Below are 16,202 nucleotides of genomic sequence, written 5' to 3'. Positions count from 1 at the left end.
CTCAAAATATTGTACTTGAGAAAAAAAAAATCAGCCCTGTGGTGATTTATTGTGACACCTGCTAAAAAAAAAAACAACAAAAAAAAAAAAAACACCACTGAGGCAGGATCAGTAGCGATGCAAGAAAATCAAAGAAACCTGTCGCTGGCCTTACAAACACATCTGCAGCTGCAAAAAAAAGGATGAAGAGAAATTTATAGTGGCAGGTTCTTTTTACCACTGAACTAAATGCAACTTCCGTTTTTTTGCAGTTTTTATGACGGAAACGTATCATGTACAAAATCGCTTTTCCCTCGGGACTCCTCATAGAAATTGCTTTATAATTGTATTGAACTCTTACAGTACTCCAATCTTTTTGGGACAAAAGTTAATCCTGATGACATGGTCCCATGTAACCACGTTTGCGTCACATGTGGAAACATTCATACGTGTAATTGCACCTTTGAGCTGCCAATCAGGAGACGTTGCCAGAGAGACGCAAGCTCACGTGTTTAAACACATTTATTATGTCAGCAGTGCATATGCAGCATTTAGTAGTAGAAGTACAAAAAAAAAATACTCATCTCAAATATTTGGGCTGTTGCTAAATCGCTGTGGCCTTTCCAGTAAATGTTGAACAACTGACGCGCCGTGATAAAAAACACATGTATGACATGCAACCAAGAATGTGTAAAAAAAAAATTTAAAAAATGAAGAAACATTCAAGTGGTTAGGAGCGCTTCCTATTTTCAAAAGGTACAACGTAAAAGTATTTTACCACAAAAGGCTCAAGTATCGCTCCTAACGGGAGATCACATGACCACTTTTTATCATCAGATTGCCAGAAATTGGGAAATTTTGGCTTTAGGTGCACTTGGTGTCATGCCGCCGCAGCACCAGATTTCCTTCTTTATGAATTATATTTCATTTGACCTTTTTTCTAAATTGTATTTCACACTTCAGTCAAAGTTGAGTTTTAAGCTAGCCCATCTGCATTAGCGCATTAGCTTGTTCGCGCGCCGGCCGCTAAACTGCCACAACCGAGCGAGTCTCACCTCGCTGAGCAAATCCGCCGAGAAGAGACGAGGATATCCTGTTTGCGTCCCTGCGGCCGCCAGACGAGACGTGTTGTGATGACAAAGCGGGGCAGGGAAAATAAACAAAATGGAAGCCGCGTGTTAGCCTTGGCGACACTTTCGCTCCGTCAGAATGTGACGCCTTTAAACAAAACAGTAAGCTTTAATGAGAAACACACTGCCGACATGTGCGATGCGAACGACGAGCACTCCTTCCCAAACAAAATAGGGGGGAAAAAAACCCAACTAAACTCTGTTGTCTTGGTATTGGTTGCGCAACAGCAGAAAACAAAATGGCCGACTTAATGTACATTTCACTGCATAGATTCTTCCATGATGTGTTATGTCATGATATCACAGCAAGCTAAAGAATTTGCCAAGAAGCTCTGCGAGTCTCTGAGTATGGAAATGTTTGGTATATGTCGCAGAAGTAGTGGTGGAATATCTGGTGATTTTTTGCGGACGTTTAAGTCCTCAAAAACGCCTTGCCTTGCCAGAACACAACGAAGGAAAATGACAAGTATAAGAAAGGAGACTATTTCAACACGCTCCTCAAAGTAAGGCACACGCTGGATCGCAAGTCTTTAGCGTTTCCAAGACAGGTTTTTCCTTTGAAAGTCTCGACGTCCATCTCGTCTTGGCAAGAACAAAAACGACGATGTGTCCGGGTCCGAAGGAGTGGATTGTTTTTGTGAGGGGGTTAAAGTTCCGTTAGCCGAGACACGTGACGCCAGCGTCTTCCACGTGGCCGCAGTTGGTTTTGCCCCAACCGGAGAACTTGCACTCATGGATGGAGACCTCGGAACCCACGCACGCCACATCGTCCATCCAGATGAGTCCGCTGCCTAAGCGGGAACACAATTAGGCAAACATTCTGCTAGGATTTGGCTTTTTCCAAATATATACATATATATCAATGAATCGACTTTGCAGTCATCTTTTCACGTTAGAAAATGGCGCCGGTCTTTTTTTTTTTTTTGGACCTTGTCCGAAGCGTCCCGTCTTGTGGACCTCGGCGGCGCCTCGGTATCCGAGCATCCTGCACACCACATCGCCGTCCTTCTTGTCCCACACGTCATCGCACACCGTGCCCCAGCGCCGCTCGTGAAACACCTCCACGCGGCCCTCGTGGGGGCCCGACCCGTTCACCAGTCGCACCAGAGTGTCTTCCACTGGGAGGACAAAAGACCACATTTGACACGACGGGGGAATTCCCCATGTGCGGGACATTTTATTTTTTTTAATGAAACGTGGCTCGGTTTCAACCTGACTCTTCAAACAAACTTTTTTACTTTTCCAAAAGAACTTTGATGTAAAAATAAATCCAATTCATCTGATGTCTGTTATTAATTTGGCGGACCTGACAGCTGAAATGAAAACATTCCCATTCCTGCATCTGCAAATGTTCACTCACACGCAGAAATGAAAATGTCGATATAGGCTCAAGACCCGGAAGAAGTCGAAATGCAAAATCAAACAGGAAACTTGAAAATGCTAGCACGTTAGCTTGTTAAAGACGAGCTCCGACGATGATCCGGGTCGGAAGATGATGTTAGCAAAATACACTTCAAGCGTCCATAGATTCCAAAAGCGCTAAAAGCTAACATCAATGTGCTAATATTCAAATGAGAGATGAAAATAGTAATTAAGCTAAGCTAAGCTAAGCTAATAATAATAATAATATTCCCTTTATTAGTCCCACAATGGGGAAATTCGAGATTCGAACCCAGGCCTCCGGGGGAGACTGGGTCCTGAACGCGGCGCCTTAGACCACTCGGCCATCCTGGCAGCCATATGTTGCCTAATGTTGTGTGTGTAGATGCTAACGTCGCTAAACGCAGAAAGGCTGCAACAAAAAGAGTGTTTAGATGATGGAGAAACATGCGCGCCACATTTTTTTTTGTTTCAGAGGACAGGATGAGATTCCTCACTTTTGCCTTTGATGCGTTTGAAGTTTTAACGCAAAGCAGAGCGACAGCACTGACGGTAGATTTGCTAAACGTCCGATGTTTCTTTTTGGATTGTGGGCTAGCTAAATCATGTGATTTTTTTTTTTTTTTTAAATAGTCAATAAACCAAAAAAAAAAAAAAAATCAATTGATCCTCACCTGTTTTTACTCCTCTGTCCCCTTTATCTCCTTTCATCCCTCGTTCTCCTCGTTCCCCTGGAGACACAACACAAGAGTGAACGTTGTCATCTTGCTTTCGGCAGAGTTTCTTTTTTTTTGTTGTTGTTGTTATTTCGTGTCTTATTTGTTTTGACCGCATTTTGGACTATCGTTCGATGCCACTTGCAAATTTGGAGATTTGGTGCCAAAGGTGTTTTTACTGGTTGAGGTTTCAAGAAGGATAGTAAAACGACCTTTTGGCCCGGCCGGTCCGATCTCCCCCTTTTCTCCTTGACTGCCATCGTCGCCAGTGGAGCCTTTGTTCCCGCGAAGTCCCTGGATGCCCTTTTCTCCGGAAAAGCCTGGAAGAGACGTCATGTGCAACAACGTTTTGAGCAATCCGTACGTACAAGGTGAGTTCGGAGTTGAGACGGAACAAAATGACCCTGAAAACGTTTGGGTCGTCGGTTGGTGTGGCCGCGTTAGAGTGCCTCATTGTCAGCTGCGAGTGTTCGCACGCCATGGTCAGAAAGGAGTGGAGAGCGACTTTAGAGCGCCTCGTTGTGACGCCTTGCAAAAGCCCCGTGACGACCTGGTCAGTCGACACGCCAGCGGGATTTAAAAAAAAAAAAAAGGATGATTCTTCTCCCAAAATGTTCTGTACTGTTCCGAAGTTGTCTAATTGCCCTGTAATGTGTGCATACCTTTTAAATGAAAAGTGCAGTGGAGCAGGCTCGCCTATCGTGTTATTCCAAGTTTATCTTCATGGATCGTTTGTTGTGCTCTGGGAACAGAACAAGGAACTTCCCCCAAAACTGTTCCCACAAAACTTGGACGCACACATTTGTCCAACATGTTTTGGCAAATTGAACCGGTTCATTCCCCTGCGCGCCACCATGACATCACTGATGGACGACAAGCGTTTCACCTGGCCAAAAAGTGGAGGAAAAACAGCGTTATCCCCCCCGCCCTTCTCTCGCTAATAAAATCTATTTCCCCACTGTAATGAATATGTGTGTGTGTGTGTGTGTGTTTACAGTACACACTACACACTGAAGCTACTCCGAGCTAACACGCTAATGAGGAGCACATGTCCGCTCTCGTGTTGTGGCTGCTCCTCGGCAACAAGTTACAGACATCTATCGGTATTAATAGACTCACTGGACAAGATTTGTTTTGGCTCAGCTGGAAAAGCGCAAAAGTGATTATGAAGCTTCGCTCAAAATCAATACAGAGACATCAAATTGAAAATTGAATTGAAATGGAAAGGAAAGGAAATAAATCCGTTCCCGTCATCACTGAAATTTTTCTAGTTTGTTTTTTTAATAATAATAAAAAAAAGCACTCTGTCATAAGTGATGAATGTAAAGAAATTGTCACATTTTGCTTCTTCACGTCAATAACGTGCTGCTCCTTCTGGGGTATGTGCCTTGGCCACCAGGGGGCAGTATAATCCGTCCATGATCAGATTGACGGCAGCTCCTCAATAAACTGGTGGTGGCAGTCATGTGACTGTGCCGCCAAATGAGTTTTCACGCTTTTTTTCTTCACGGTGGGATGACGTCGGACGAGACAAAGACGGACGAGCGACCGTTTCACACACTCCCCCCTGGAGTCCTAAATCGTGTTTTTCCAGCGTGTAATCGCGTGCGCTGGCGTCACCTTGACCGTAAGACGGCGTGACGACGCCAGCGGAGCAGCTGTGTTGTGTTTAAAGAGCAGCGAGGACTTTGATGCCACTCCACTCTCAATCCTCTGGTGTGAAAAACACACTTGAAGGTCAAATCGGGTTTTTGCGAGCGCCTCTCCAGCATTCTTTGAAGATTCAGCCCCACCAGCAAGTGGCAGGAGGAGTAAAACTGCAACCCGAATACTGTATTATTTTTCTTGAACCACAAAAACATGGTGCGATTGTCAAGGAAGACGAGAGAGGAAATGACTTCCAGAATTTTAGAAGGCTTGAAATTCCTGTATTTTTGGTGTATTTTTGTTTTCATTTTTTTTTTACACATAGCAACACATCTGCGGAAGGATTGCATCACAGCACATTTTGTTGAGGGGGGGAAGTCCAAATACTTTAGCTGGTGGGGCTTGTTAAACTGCAAATCTGACTATTATCTTTTTTTTTTCTATTTCAAGAAGAGGAAGAGCGCCACAAGGAATCATAACAAACCTTACAAAGCGTAACAAACTGTTTACATTTTGCACCATTAGACTTTTTTTTCCACATTAGTCGGCCGCACTAACCTCTTAAACCGGTTAATCCGGGGGCGCCGGCGTGCCCCAGTGGCCCAGTGTCACCCTTCTCTCCTTTTGGTCCCGGAGGTCCTGCAAAAAGACGGCGACAAATTAAAAAAAAGCTGATGAAGACCCATAAATTCATTTGTATGTGAGCCACGCCCGCAACGGCCTGACACTCGATTTGGTGTTCTTTGATCAACAGAATAATGCACCGGTTGGCTCGTCACGCTCACATTGAGCCGGGAAGCCATTCGGTTGCCTGGCACGGTGACAGTCGCGCCCAAGAGTTATTCCACATAAGTCTTGAAATGTTGGCATGCGAGCAGCCTTACGCGCACGCGTCACTGAGAAAATATCTCCCGGCTCTGAACAACTCCTCCACCCAGAAATGAGATTTACGAGTCGCAGCCCTGTTAAGTGTTTCTAATATATGAAAAGTCATGTAAAAAAAATAAAATACCTTCTACATGTTTGAAGAAAATGGCTGAAAACGTAAAAGGAAAAAAAAAAGTAGTATTAAAGAGCGCCTCGTTATTGGCCATGAGTGCACGCATGTCAAGGAGAGAAGATAAAAGAAAAAAAAAATCTGACTTGACAGGCAGCACTTGGACCCGGCTCGTGCTTTAGAGCGCCTCGTTGTCACAACAGGATTTTAATGAGGAATGAGAAGCTCCAGCTGACCTTCTACGAAGCTGATGTTTTTCAGGGCCAAGGAGTGCTCCCAGTCCTTGAGACGCAAGTCCTCTGCGATGGTGTTCAAGATCTCCATTTCGTTACGAAGTTGCGCCTCCGTGTGGACGTGGGTCACCCACAGACTGGACGTGTCCTCCGTGATGTTGCTGATCTGAATCTACAGGGGAAAAAAATTCATTCAGATTGTCGCGAGTCAGAAACACAAGATTGCCGCAAAATTAGAAGGAAGGAACTAAAGCAACTTTTTTCACAGAGAGGACTCAAAGATGCAGACAAAAAAGGTTTTTAGGCAACAAGCTTCCATGTTTGGTTCCAATTTTGCCACTAGCTTGTCTAGTGCGTTTCCCAGTGTATGCTAGCATTAAGCTAGCAGACTTTTTTCGGCTAACGAGTGTTGAAAGTGCTTTAAATGAAGAATTATCGTGACAAAAGAAGACTTTGCCTCAATGTGTGCGGATTTGATTGAAATTCAATCAAAAATAAAGTTAGTGAACGGTAAACATGAACGTTGGTATCGCGACAATTGTGTCAAGAAGGGCAAATAAGCAAGTTGTGTTCAACTGTTCATGTTTCAGAAATATTATTTGAGAAATATTGACTGCAAAAACATGGCCATCACAGTTGTTTTTTTGTTTTTTGTTTTTTTTTACCTGCAGATCGTGTATTTTCAAATGGTGAATATTGATGTCATTGCTGACGGTGTGATTGACGGCGCCGACCGTCCAGTTGACCTCCTCCAGTTTGTCTCTCAGCCCGGTCACCTGACCTGAAGTCTCCCTTTAAAAAAAAAAAAAAAAACAGACGGTCGTCATCAACGTGTGTGCTGACGTGACGCTAGCCGCGCTAAGCTAACTGGGCTAACCTGAGCAGCAGGTTCTGGTCGTGGAGCCAGGTGGAGGTGCGCGCCACCTCGGCAGTCAGCCCCGTCAGATTCCTGCCGGTGGAGCTGCTGAACGATGACAACCGTTCGTCCAGCTGCACCAGGTAGCCTTCGGACTGCAGGGAGTGAGCTTGCATGCTCCGCAGCTCCACCTCAAGGCTCTGCGAACGTCCCAAAAAGGAGCAACGGAACGCTTGCGTCATTGCGTGCGGGATTTGCAGTTTGCAACTGGTCCAGCAGGTCTTCCCATTCTAATAAAAAAATAAATAAAAAATCACCTTGATGAGAATCTCAAGCTTCTGCAGCCTGTCGCTGTGGTTCTGGAAGAGATTCTCCAGCTTCCAGATGTTCTCCAGGAGGTCGGCCGGATCGGGCGTCTCGCCCAGCGTCTGCTGGAGCAGCCGGGAGCGCTCCGACATGTGGGTGACGTTCTCCATCAGCACCTGCTGCCTCTGCGACCACGCCTGCGAGCGAGACACTGCGAGGGGGAACAAAACACGGCGCAACTGTTGTTGAACATCTCTCAGCAACGTGGGGGGAGGAGGGGGGGGGATTGCCAAATTCGCGTCATGGAGAGCAGATGTGACGTTGGCCGAAAGCGATCTGACTTCTCCCAGGGTCCAAAAGTGCATCTCCATGATGTGCGTGCACTCACGACCAACAACGAGGCACTCTAAAGGAGTCACGTTCGCGGCTTATCCGAAGGGAAAGTGCATTTTTGCGGCGGAAGCGTAGCGAGCGAGCGAACTGCAAAAATTGTTCAAAGTCTTTGCACACGTTTGCAGCAAGACGCGAGGTTTGTCGTCGCTTTCAATATTCCCACGCAAACACAAGAGAAGAGCGACAGTGTTGGAAAAAAAAAGAACATTTGTCAAGTTGTTCGCTGAGCCAACAGGACAGCTGCGGCTCCAGCGCGTCACTTTTTGGCTTTGGACTTCTCGTGCTTTCGACTCGTACGTCACATTTCAACAGCAAACTTGCAGAAGCGAATTTATCGGTCGCGGCCCGTCAACATCTCAGCTTCCATGATGCATTTTGGACGGAAAACACATTTTTTTTTTTCCCACACTTGCCCTCTCAAACAACGTGACGAAAATGTAAAGAACATTAAGCAGCTGAAAAGGCCTTCCTCCATGCGTGTTTGTGTTGCAGTCAAACACGGATCAGCGTCCACGGCTGCCAGACCTTCAACTTCCCTCCCAGCTTGACGCGTATTTCCGAAATTTAAATGACGAGAACATCCGTGTCGACATTTTTAAGATCCCACAGCAGTATCGCATATTCTTTATCCTCAAGAGAAGAACGACTAATATTGTAGCAGTTTATTTAAATCCATACGTCTTCATTATGCTGCCCCCTGGTGGCACACGGCATCACCGCATTGTCCGGAAAGCTTTTATGAAGAACAGGATTTTCTATATAGGGAAAAATGTGTATTTTTATACGACGTATTTTGGCATCTGCGGTTTTAAACACACACACTCCATCTGATTTAAATTACACGACGGCGTTGACTTATTTACATGCTCTGACATTCCACTTTGTTAGCGAGCGTAATCTCGCAGGCATGTAACAGGGTGTCGCGCTTTCTTTCCCGGCACTGTACTTACGGCATATGTTGCCTTTCAAGTATTTTGACTACGAAACCACAAGTCAACGACGAGAGCAAACAGCATCGCGCCGCTTTGATACGGCGGCGAGCGGCACAGCTTGCTTCGATTACGACGAAGCGCGGAGGCATGAGCGCAACACCGCGTCAACGCGCGTGTGAAATTGCAGCACGTGTGGGAAGTTGTGCTGGCAGGATGAGTTGCAAAAGTGCAATCGTGTTGGTATCATGAAAGAAGACCTCCACCAAGGCTTGAACAACACTTTAATTGAATTTAACGTTATCCTAATGCTGTTTTTTTTTGGGGGGGGGGGTCTCCTTTGTTGTGCACACACTTACAGCAGACAACAAGGCGCTCTAAAGTGGTCACAGCTAGGCCATATGCTGGCAGGCAAGTCATTTTTTTTTTTTTGTTTTTTGTTTTTTGAATCTCGCATTTATTTCCTGACCTTCCGTCTTTCTAACTGTGATGTGCGTGCACTCACGGTGACAACGAGGCGCTCTATGTCAAAAAACGAAGCAAGGGAAAGATGCTCTTTCGGGGTCAAGGGGGGGGTGCGTGTGTGTGTGTGTGTGTACACCTTCCACTCATGCAGCACTCCCTCTGCGGAACCTTTGGACGTTCTCCAGACACTTTTGTTGAGCGGCGAACTCGGCACACATTACTGATTGTTTTTTAATGTTCTCCGAGTCAATTTAAAGCCGCAGGGAGTGTGCAGCGTGTGCACTTAATGGGGTGTTTGTTCAGGTTTGTGTATTTGTCGGCATGCTTGTGATCGCAACGCTGGTCCACTTCCGCTTTGCTTGGGAACGTTTCCCCCCCCCCAATGGGATTCATGAAAATATATCCCGTTGCCATCAGGAAACGAATCACATCGAATATCTTAGTTTTTTTATTTGACTTAATGCACTAAAAAAACAGCCGTGAAATTCACGAGGTGTCGTTTTGATTTTGATTTGATTTGATTTTTTTTGTGTGCGTGTCTCAGAGTGACGGCAGCACATTTGCCCTCTTGCACGTTTTCACATCTGGTTCACATCTCCGACCCGCCTTGTATCTTCTGTCGTCTCGTTTTGGGACTTCAAAGTGGCTCGGCTCCGCGCATCGACGTGTCACAAATGATGTAGCATGTACGTGGGCAAGCGTGCCAGCTGCTCATATTGGACACAACGCAAGTGAGCACACGCGTCGATAATATCCCGATGACCTGTGCTCTCAAACCAAAAAAAAAAAATCTCCCATAAAGCCATTACCAGCATGTGCCGTCCAAATGACCATATATGGGCGTACGCTATGCCGGCCTAATAAACGTCAATCTGATCATCTCACGACAGGCGGGAAGGTATGCTCGGCTTTTTTATTTGTTGGACTCCACACATTATTTTTTTTTTTTTTGTAACTGACACATTCCGTGATTTACTTTGGGGCGGATTTGGATGCACTTTTGTGGTTTCACTGTTCATTCCCACTGCCTTTCGATCACCATAACAACAAAAGTAAGCGTCACTTGCGGGCCGGAGATGCTGACCTTTGACGCCAAGATGTTGGGTGGGGGGGCTCTTGATCAGAGCTCCCTCTTATCAGGCATGTCTGCTTTCCATCACGGCAAGCACGACACTACGCTTATCTATAAAATGACATGACGAGAAGGGGCCAATTTAAGGCGGGAGTGGGGGGCGGGGTCTGGTGCCGAGACCCAATAAGTCAAGTGAGAATTCAATCCGAAAGCAAACAAAAGTTGGGGGGGCCTTTTTTTTTTTTTTGACATGAGCGTGGATGTAGAGGGGGCCCTCTGGGAGCAGTGCTGGAGCCACTTGGCACACAAAAGGCTGCTTTGATTGCTTGTTCTTCAGGCAGCTCATCTAAAAGTCCTAAATAAGAAAATAGATTCACACACACACACACACACTTCATCCGCAATGTCTCTATCGTCTTGTCTTCCCTCGTCTCCTAACAACATTTGCAAGGAGGCCCCTCGCTAAAGGTGAAAAGCCATAAAGTTGCACACACACACACGCAAGATCAGGCTACGAGGCAGAGTAGGCACCCAGCCAGGATTTCTTTTCCCAAGGAACTTCACCGTAATCAACATAAGGAATGATAATGTACACATAGTGCGAGTGATATGAAGTAACATACATTCCAAAACGTGGCCCCACTTTTGAAGGCCAACCTTCGCTCTCTTCATTGTTAGCGTTTCACTTCACGCTGGACGTGACTTGTTTAGCCGACGTGTGTGTTCTCCACGCTAAAGCGCAGCACACGGCTATAGTCCTCGTATACGTGTGTGTGTGTGCTTCATTGTGAGGCAGGGCTGATGTCATGCGCATAGAAACTAGAGATGGACATGAAACTACTTCCATGTGCAAACTTATTGATCGCAGACATATGCAAAAAAAATAAAAAAAATAAAAGAAATCCAATCCTCATCTGGGAGTGGATGGCTAATGTGAGGTTGGAGAAAACCCGAATGGATCCCACTTGGCGAATATGTTGATGATATAATATGGAGCTGAACGTGCAAGTTGAACGTCTCCCATGATTAAATTCGTCACAGTTTTCTTTCAGATTCTTTGTGATCTGATTGATTTATTTTGTTAATATGTTGTCACAACACTGAAAATAAATACTCAATATATTAGTTTACTTCAACTTATTTATAATATAATATAATTTAATTTTTTCTCACTTGAAAGCTTAATTGCAAATAATTAACAATAAATTTTTTAAACATATTTTGCAAAAAGCATTTTCATTTAAACTAATTCAGCCACTTTTTAATTTTAAGCATTTAAAATTGAACACAAAGACTGTTAATATGAATTGAAAAAATAATTATTGACAATTAATTCAATTAATTTGTGTCGATAACGAACATTTGCACCCTTTTGAGCTTTTATTTTGAAAAAAGGTCAATTCCAGAGCTGGGCATGTGACCCTTTTTGGCCGGTCAGTCCCTCTCAGTCCCATTCCGGCCTCGACCCTCCAGCCTTATTCCTAAAATTTGTCAGCCCCGAATCAGGCCGGAGGGCCGGACCGCTCCGCCCAGGTGTGGGTAATTATCACGTATGTGTTTGGCATAAAAGCTAAAGTGTTTTATCGCCGTACCTGCCAGGCACAGTCCGAAGATGGTGAGCAGCACGAGCACGTAGAGCGACACGATAGCGTACTTAATGGCCGCCAGAGAGTTGAGCTGAGCGCAGCACTGATCCTGTTTCCTGCGCCGCTTTCCAGAACCTGATCGGGGTTGGGCGGGATTAAAAATAAAAAACAAAACAAAAAAAAAACAGTCAGTCCAAGACATTTAGCGCCAACGGCTAAAGCGAAAAGCTAACACAAGGAGACATTTGGCTTCCATAACGACACGTTAAGAGTTTGCTTTGGACACCTTGTCCGCGCTCAAGAATGCCGTTCAGATTAAAACATCACATTAGGTTCTTGGGGGAACAAATTTGACAAAGGTTGGAAGCATGTGTTCAATAAAAACAAAACGTGATCATTTTGCATGTTGTACGTACGTTCAACTAATTGTTCCTCCTGTGCCATAAAGTGAAAAGTGATCATAAAAATGTCTTCAAAATTTGACACAGGACAGAGAAGAGAGTTGTTAACAACCCTGGCAAATTTGAATCATTAAAAGAATATAAATCTCGCAAAAACTGCGGGTGTGCACACACATACAGTCGATTACGCGTAACATCATGAATTCATTTGAACCGTGACCGACGCACATGCACACGCACGTGCACGAGCTCAACTTATATGATCAAGAACACACGTTCGTGCGGTGCAAGACAAACACAGCTGTCGCTAATATGTGTGTGCGTGCGTGTGCGTGCACGCCACATGTTCGGAATGTATAGACGAGCAAAAATGTTGAGCTCCGCAATTCGGGACGAAGACTCTGCAACTTGTCGTCACGCAAACATAAACAGGAAGTTCACTTTGAAGGCAGAAGTGCTTTTACTTCCTCTTAATGTAAACGTTTGGGCGCTAATAGAAGCTAGCTTATCTTAGCGTAGCGAGTGTAGCACCATTGTTGCGGTAATACTCCCTATTTTACGACTTTAAGATAAGATAAGACGCGTTTAATAGGACTCAGGAAGCAAGAAATTAATTCATGACTGACAGAGCTACGCGAAATGTTCCCGTTGAGTTGCTAAGATAAGCTAGCGCTTCTGGTTCCTCTGCTTTTATATGCCAGACTTTCATACTGACTGTTTTTTAATGTTCATGACAGAAAATGCCGCCGCTACTTTAAATGCTACGATAACAACCACGATAAAATGAGAGTGATCTAAAAAAACAAAAAAAAAAACACGGAATGAACAGATTTGAATTTTTGGTGCGGCCCAAAGAGGTAAAATTTTTATGCGCTAATGACAAAGGTAGCTAACTGCTCCCCTTGGCTTCTAACGCTAATCAAAACTCACTGCTAACATTCTACCGCGTCCTCTGCGACTATTCTCGGCTAAGCTAGCCACCTCAGATTGAGAGTCAGCACAAATCCAAAAAGCTTGATGTGTTTATGACTGACCGAACGAAGGTAGACGCTCCCTCTTCTTAATTTATGCCAAGCTAAGCTGACGTGACTTCGTTTTAGCCTCATTTAACCCAGAAAAATGTTTACGCTCAGAGGAAGCAAAGCAACTTCTGCATTTTCAACTGCACTTAGCCAAGGTTCATTTTCTTGCAAACTTCCTGAATCACATGCTCATTTTATTTTATTTTTTTCACCAAAAAAACAAAAAACATTTAAGGGCCCTCCTCTTCCTCCTCACCTTCATCGCACAGGTTGAGCTTGGACAAGTTATGGCCTTCATAGGCGTCTTCATACATGGAGGCGCTCTCCCGTTCCTCGTACGTACTCAAGTACATGGCCTTGTTCTCCATCTCCTGGCTGGGATGCAAACACACACACACACACACACACACAGCAATTTAAGACATATAGAATATGGATCAAGATGTTCCAAGCAAAACAAAATGAAGGAGGCGAACTGGCGCATTTGTGTGCTTAACCTGGTCCTTACATTCCGTGTGTTTGCCTTCAAAGAAATATATCTCGGGGAATTTCGGAATGCATAATAAATGTATTATGAGGAAGGTTAATACTTCAAGTGCCAAGACATACTGTGTGAGTGTATCAGAAGCGGCGGATGTCTCACGTGAGACAGATCTCATGAGAATTTAGTTGGATTTTATAAAAATAAATAAATAAATAAATTGTGTAGTAAATTGCCTTAGTTGCGTCACTTGTAATTTATTTTATTTTTATTTTTTTTAATTCAGTTCCCCAAGCCCGTTTCACTTAGCGACCAAAATTTAGTTGGCCTGTCAAGTCTAAAGAAGAGACACATTAAATCTTCCGTTTGCCATTGACATTTTGGGGTCGTGTTGGTCATTTCCAGAAGTTCTTCAAAGACAGCGGGGAATTGATTTGATTGCTAACATATTTGAAGCATGTAAAGAAAGACAGCTGCGTGACACTCAATAGGGTCAAATTGGGAGTTTTCGCCTGCGCGTGTGGGTGGAGAGCTTTTATGATCACTCGTAAACATGAAACCTTAACAATTTGAAAATCTAGCCAGTTTTAGAGTAGACCCACAAAAAAAAAAAAAAAAAAGACGCAGGGGGCCTTTAATGTTGGTTTGAACGGGCAATTTTCGGCTCATTTTCATCAAAGCAGTCCTTCAAAAGTGAACTCGTGCAAGAGATGATGTCTGACAGCGACCAAACTGGAAATATAATATCGCAAAATTGCGAAACTCGGAAATAAAGACAAAGGCGGCAATTGTGAGTGCGAAAATTCCCGGGAGGCCGCAGTGGATTTGTCGCAGTGGGAGATGTGCAGGGGTTGGACAAAAGCCGTTTAAAGCACTCAGTCCTGACTTTCTCATTAAGGCAAGCAGGATGACAGTTGGACTGAAACGATTAAGGCTGCTAGGAGATGGCCCCACAAAAAAAAAAGACACGCACACACACACACATAGTCACTGCTTGAGTTCTTGCATACCACGTGTAGCTTAGGTGTGTGTGCACGTGTGTGTGTGTGTGTGGGGGGGGGGGTGCGTGTGTGTGTGTGTGTGGCAAAGGATGGTGGGAAAGTAAAGAATCACCACTTTCTGGGAAATTTCTCTCTCGCTCTGTTTGACAATTAAGAATGAATCACCTAGAAATACAGAGCGTTTTTTTAAGGAACAGAAATAGCGCAATCGAAAGTTCCAAACTGTCCTTGTAGTACCATGCAAGAACGCTATTTATTTTAATGATATCTGATCCAAATGACTAATGAAATGGTCCAAATTATACGAGAACATGTTTTTTTTTTTGGTCACATTATCACCACATGTTAAACTTTTCAGTGGATTTTTGCAAGAATGCAATTTTTCCAATCATGGCTCAGCTTGTAAATGTCACATGACCAAACACAGAAAACAGGTGAGCTGTGATTGGTGGTTACCTGAGCAACCATGATACAATCTATGAACTGTGACAACCCTAGTTTCTCATGAAAACATCAAGCCTACCGGATGCTTAGCAATTAAAAATCATTTTAATGAGTGCTAATTAATTTCCCTATTTTAATGCCAGCACATATTTCAAATGCCATTTTTTGTCATACATCTGCTGAAGAAGTGCACAATTGTGGCCTCCTCCATCATTTGAGTTGCCCATTCCTTGTTAATGCACAGTTAACATATACTCATCGGACACTTTATTAGGTACACCTGTGCAACAAGAGCATGAATCATTTTGATATACAAAGTGGTTTTCATTTAACTGAGCTTCAAGAATTGTTTCTCATGTTGACTCAACTTGCAGCTGTACCTAATTTAGTGGTGCAAACTGAACAAAAAAAAACTTACCCACTCACCTCATGAGCTGTCAACCGGGGACGGAGAAAGACAAGAAAAAAAAAATCACAGCTCCATGCGGATCATCCTTCCTCCCACTGAAGCTCAATGCAAAAGTTGCAGCTCCTGCAGCTTCACATGCACACGCCGCGTTTGGACGCACCGTGCACACTCTCTCCTCCTCCCGCTGCAACAACAACAACAGACGGTCAGACGATAGCGGGGGAATATGTGCAAGTTCCACAAAAAACATCACCACGGCCCACGTGATCCAAAAAGTCAAGCAAAGTCCAGCTGGAGTTCTTCAAGGAAGGACAGAGACCCCATCGTAGGTTGTGCGCATGCGCCATCTAGTGATCGTCTGTGGCGCATGCATGCGTTTACGTACCTGTCGTTTCGTTCTAATTGTATTTGATTTATTCATTTCTTTTGTATTTTTAAATAAATGATTGGGATTGAGTACGTCACTCTTCATGTTATCTAACATGTTGAATACAATTTTGATAAAAAATAGTGAGTTTAGCCCCGCCATATTTCTCAATAATGAACTTTTTCGCATAGCATTGTATTTTATTTAAAAAATGGCCATGTTGTTCAATAAGCAGAAAACAAACGAATAGTATTCTCTGCCTATAACCACGTGACAAAACTGAATACACAAATATTGCAATCTTATTCATCCCTGATTGATTATTTAAACCTAAAGTGAGTTTTCCTGCTTCTTTTTCATTTTTTAATTAAAAAAAAAAATCATCTGT

General features: G+C 44.0%; 1 protein-coding gene across 3 annotated transcripts; it reads right to left on the bottom strand.

Moving 5' to 3' along the window:
• Positions 1-483: 483 nt before the first annotated feature.
• On the bottom strand, positions 484-15,783 carry scara5 (scavenger receptor class A, member 5 (putative)). 3 transcript variants are annotated; one of them, XM_088286269.1, is made up of 13 exons: positions 15,701-15,783; positions 15,457-15,631; positions 13,369-13,487; positions 11,696-11,824; positions 7,256-7,455; positions 6,960-7,138; positions 6,748-6,874; positions 6,086-6,254; positions 5,411-5,491; positions 3,418-3,525; positions 3,164-3,220; positions 2,039-2,227; positions 484-1,900 (listed from the first exon to the last, which is right to left on the bottom strand). In XM_088286269.1, the coding sequence occupies exons 3-13, from the start codon at positions 13,478-13,480 to the stop codon at positions 1,767-1,769; spliced, it is 1,485 nt and encodes a 494-aa protein (XP_088142395.1). In that variant the 5' UTR covers positions 13,481-13,487; positions 15,457-15,631; positions 15,701-15,783; the 3' UTR covers positions 484-1,766. The 3 variants fall into 3 exon arrangements, with proteins under 3 accessions (XP_088142395.1, XP_088142393.1, XP_088142394.1); XM_088286267.1 differs by having other exon boundaries at positions 15,465-15,631; XM_088286268.1 differs by having other exon boundaries at positions 15,465-15,631; positions 15,704-15,727.
• Positions 15,784-16,202: the final 419 nt, after the last annotated feature.

This window comes from Idiotropiscis lumnitzeri, chromosome 21 (genome assembly GCF_059441095.1).
Source record: "Idiotropiscis lumnitzeri isolate Australia: NSW breed Sydney's pygmy pipehorse chromosome 21, RoL_Ilum_1.0, whole genome shotgun sequence".
Taxonomy (NCBI): Eukaryota; Metazoa; Chordata; class Actinopteri; order Syngnathiformes; family Syngnathidae; genus Idiotropiscis; species Idiotropiscis lumnitzeri.
The sequence above is the reverse complement of the archived record's forward strand: the minus strand, read 5'-3'. Positions and strand labels throughout refer to the sequence as shown.

Excerpts from the sequence above, each read along its gene's own strand:
- scara5 (XM_088286267.1), bottom strand. Across the intron at positions 6,875-6,959 it reads GACCAGAACCTGCTGCTCAG|GGAGACTTCAGGTCAGGTGA; the intron begins GTTAGCCCAGTT and ends TTTTTTTTAAAG. Across the intron at positions 2,228-3,163 it reads GGACAGAGGAGTAAAAACAG|TGGAAGACACTCTGGTGCGA; the intron begins GTGAGGATCAAT and ends TTGTCCTCCCAG.